The sequence below is a fragment of the Coffea arabica genome, chromosome 7e (assembly GCF_036785885.1).
Source record: "Coffea arabica cultivar ET-39 chromosome 7e, Coffea Arabica ET-39 HiFi, whole genome shotgun sequence".
Lineage (NCBI taxonomy): Eukaryota > Viridiplantae > Streptophyta > Magnoliopsida > Gentianales > Rubiaceae > Coffea > Coffea arabica.
The window spans coordinates 18,780,846-18,782,924 of NC_092323.1; the positions used below are offsets into that span (position 1 = coordinate 18,780,846).

The 2,079-nt window shown below is 39.7% G+C and overlaps 1 protein-coding gene across 1 annotated transcript; it reads right to left on the reverse strand.

Annotated features, from left to right (window-relative positions):
* Positions 1–375: 375 nt before the first annotated feature.
* Positions 376–1,184, reverse strand: LOC140011280 (uncharacterized). Its single transcript, XM_072060060.1, has 2 exons — positions 858–1,184; positions 376–759 (listed from the first exon to the last, which is right to left on the reverse strand). The coding sequence occupies exons 1-2, from the start codon at positions 1,182–1,184 to the stop codon at positions 376–378; spliced, it is 711 nt and encodes a 236-aa protein (XP_071916161.1).
* Between the last annotated feature and the right edge of the window lie 895 nt (positions 1,185–2,079).

The window sequence follows — 2,079 nt, forward strand, 5'->3', positions numbered from 1 at the left end:
CTCCAATTCAGGCATTGTTGATGGGGGCTAATGATCCTCACCACTAATTAGTTGTAACAAATTTTCATAAACCTTCAAGAATAACCCCCTACTATAACAAACATTCAAGTACTGTCGTGGGTCTTCATTCCTTAAAAGAATGGCAGCAATAGCGTGATAACATGGAATGCCACTAACCTCCCATAACCTGCAACTGCAATTCCTTTTCTCCATATCTACGGTAAATTGAACCTCTCTTGGTCCTTTCACCTGGTAGCCATGTAGTGCATTCCAAATAGGCATCCACTGACTTGCAATTTTTACCCTATTTTCAATAATTTCGTTGATTAGAGGTCCAGTTGGACTATCATATCTTTTCATTGCTGATTTTCTCTTCTAGATCCTATCCATAAGGTACTCCCTGATCATTTCCAACATTGTTATAATTGGCTGGTCTTTAGCCTCAAGAATATGTGCATTAAAAGACTCACACAAGTTATTGACCAGCACGTCACTCTTTGTGTGAGTCGGAAAGAAGGCCTTGTACCAATGCCGAGGAGTTGGAGCATTTCTTACCCACTGATATGCCTCGTTATCAAAATCTTTGAGTTCTGCCATTGCTTTATCGTAGAGTTCCTCTGTTGTGCTGTTGGCAATGTTCCACAGCCTATCCTTAAGAGGCAAACCTGGATGTTTCTTCTTGAAATTTCGATACATGTGGTGGACACAATACCTATACTCACAGTTTGGAAGAACTTCAGCTAATGCTCTATCCAACCCCTGTAAAGGAAGAAACAAAATATCAGTGGAGGTTACTATGTATATATATATACATACATACACATGTCCACATTATTGCAAAGTGTATATGTATATACCTTTTGTAGGTCAGAAATAAAGGTATAATGAAATTGATTTTCAATTTCCAATTCATCACTGAGGTATTTCAAGAACCACGCCCACTGCTCTGTAGCTTCTCTTTCCACAACTGGCCAGGCAATAGGCCACCACCCATTATTAGGGTCAGCTGTAATGGCAGTCAATAACTGCCCTCTATAAGTCCCCTTCAAATGGCACCCATCGAATGCTATTATTGGCCTCAAATCATTCTTAAATCCTTTTTTCAATAGCCCTAAACAGCAGTAGAGTCTCATAAATTTTTGATTGCTCCCAGTCCCTCTAAATGGAGTAAATATCACCTCCATTGTGCTGCCCTCATTTGTCTTTTTATCTCAGCACAATACTATCAAATTCTCTTATTTCAAGTGCCAATTTCCTTGCCTTGGCTGCTATCCATCTGAAAATTTGAGCTTGGTACTCCTCATTCACAGTTTGCCGGATCTCTCTAACTGGGATTCGAGAGTTCGACCTAATTCTCTCCATGTACCTGTCAGACAACCACTTAGCCTTCAGGTTTTTATTTTTCCAGGCGTGATTGTAATTTTCATGCTTGTCATTCATGCTTTTAACTACCAAATCAGTACTTTCAAGTGTTTTTTCAATTGAGACAAACACAAATCATTGGCATGGGACCTTGCACTTGGCTCTCACCCTTTTACTCTCAGTTCTCTTTGTGTATACTGGCCTCCCCATCTTGATATTATATTCTTGAATAGCTGCCTTAAATTGGGCTCTTAAACCAAATTTCATACTCAACTCAAATCTGGTCTTAAATTTCTCCATACAAAAATCTTTGTACCTCCTTTGAAATTGGTCACCATCTTCTTCTTCTGATGAGCCACAATCATTGCTAAGGTGGTCTGGGATTACATCTTCAGCCAATGTATCAGAAACTTCTGGTTTATTTTCAGTTTGTTGCTACTGTACTTGTACATTTTTCCTTCTCCTGACCTATTTTTTTTTCCTATTGTGGCTGCTGTGCATCATGCTGTTGTGAAGAGAATGTGCCTGTTGCTTCATCATTCTGTTGTGAATCAGGTTGCAGTGAATGTGTCTGTGGCTCATCAAACTGCTGCTCTGAAGTTTCACCCCCTGTTGTCTCAAACAACAAACCATCCAGTAGTGCCTCATCGTCGCAGTAGTCACCAGTGCTACTGTCAGAGTCATACTCTGATTCTGATTCTTCAACATCTTCTATAA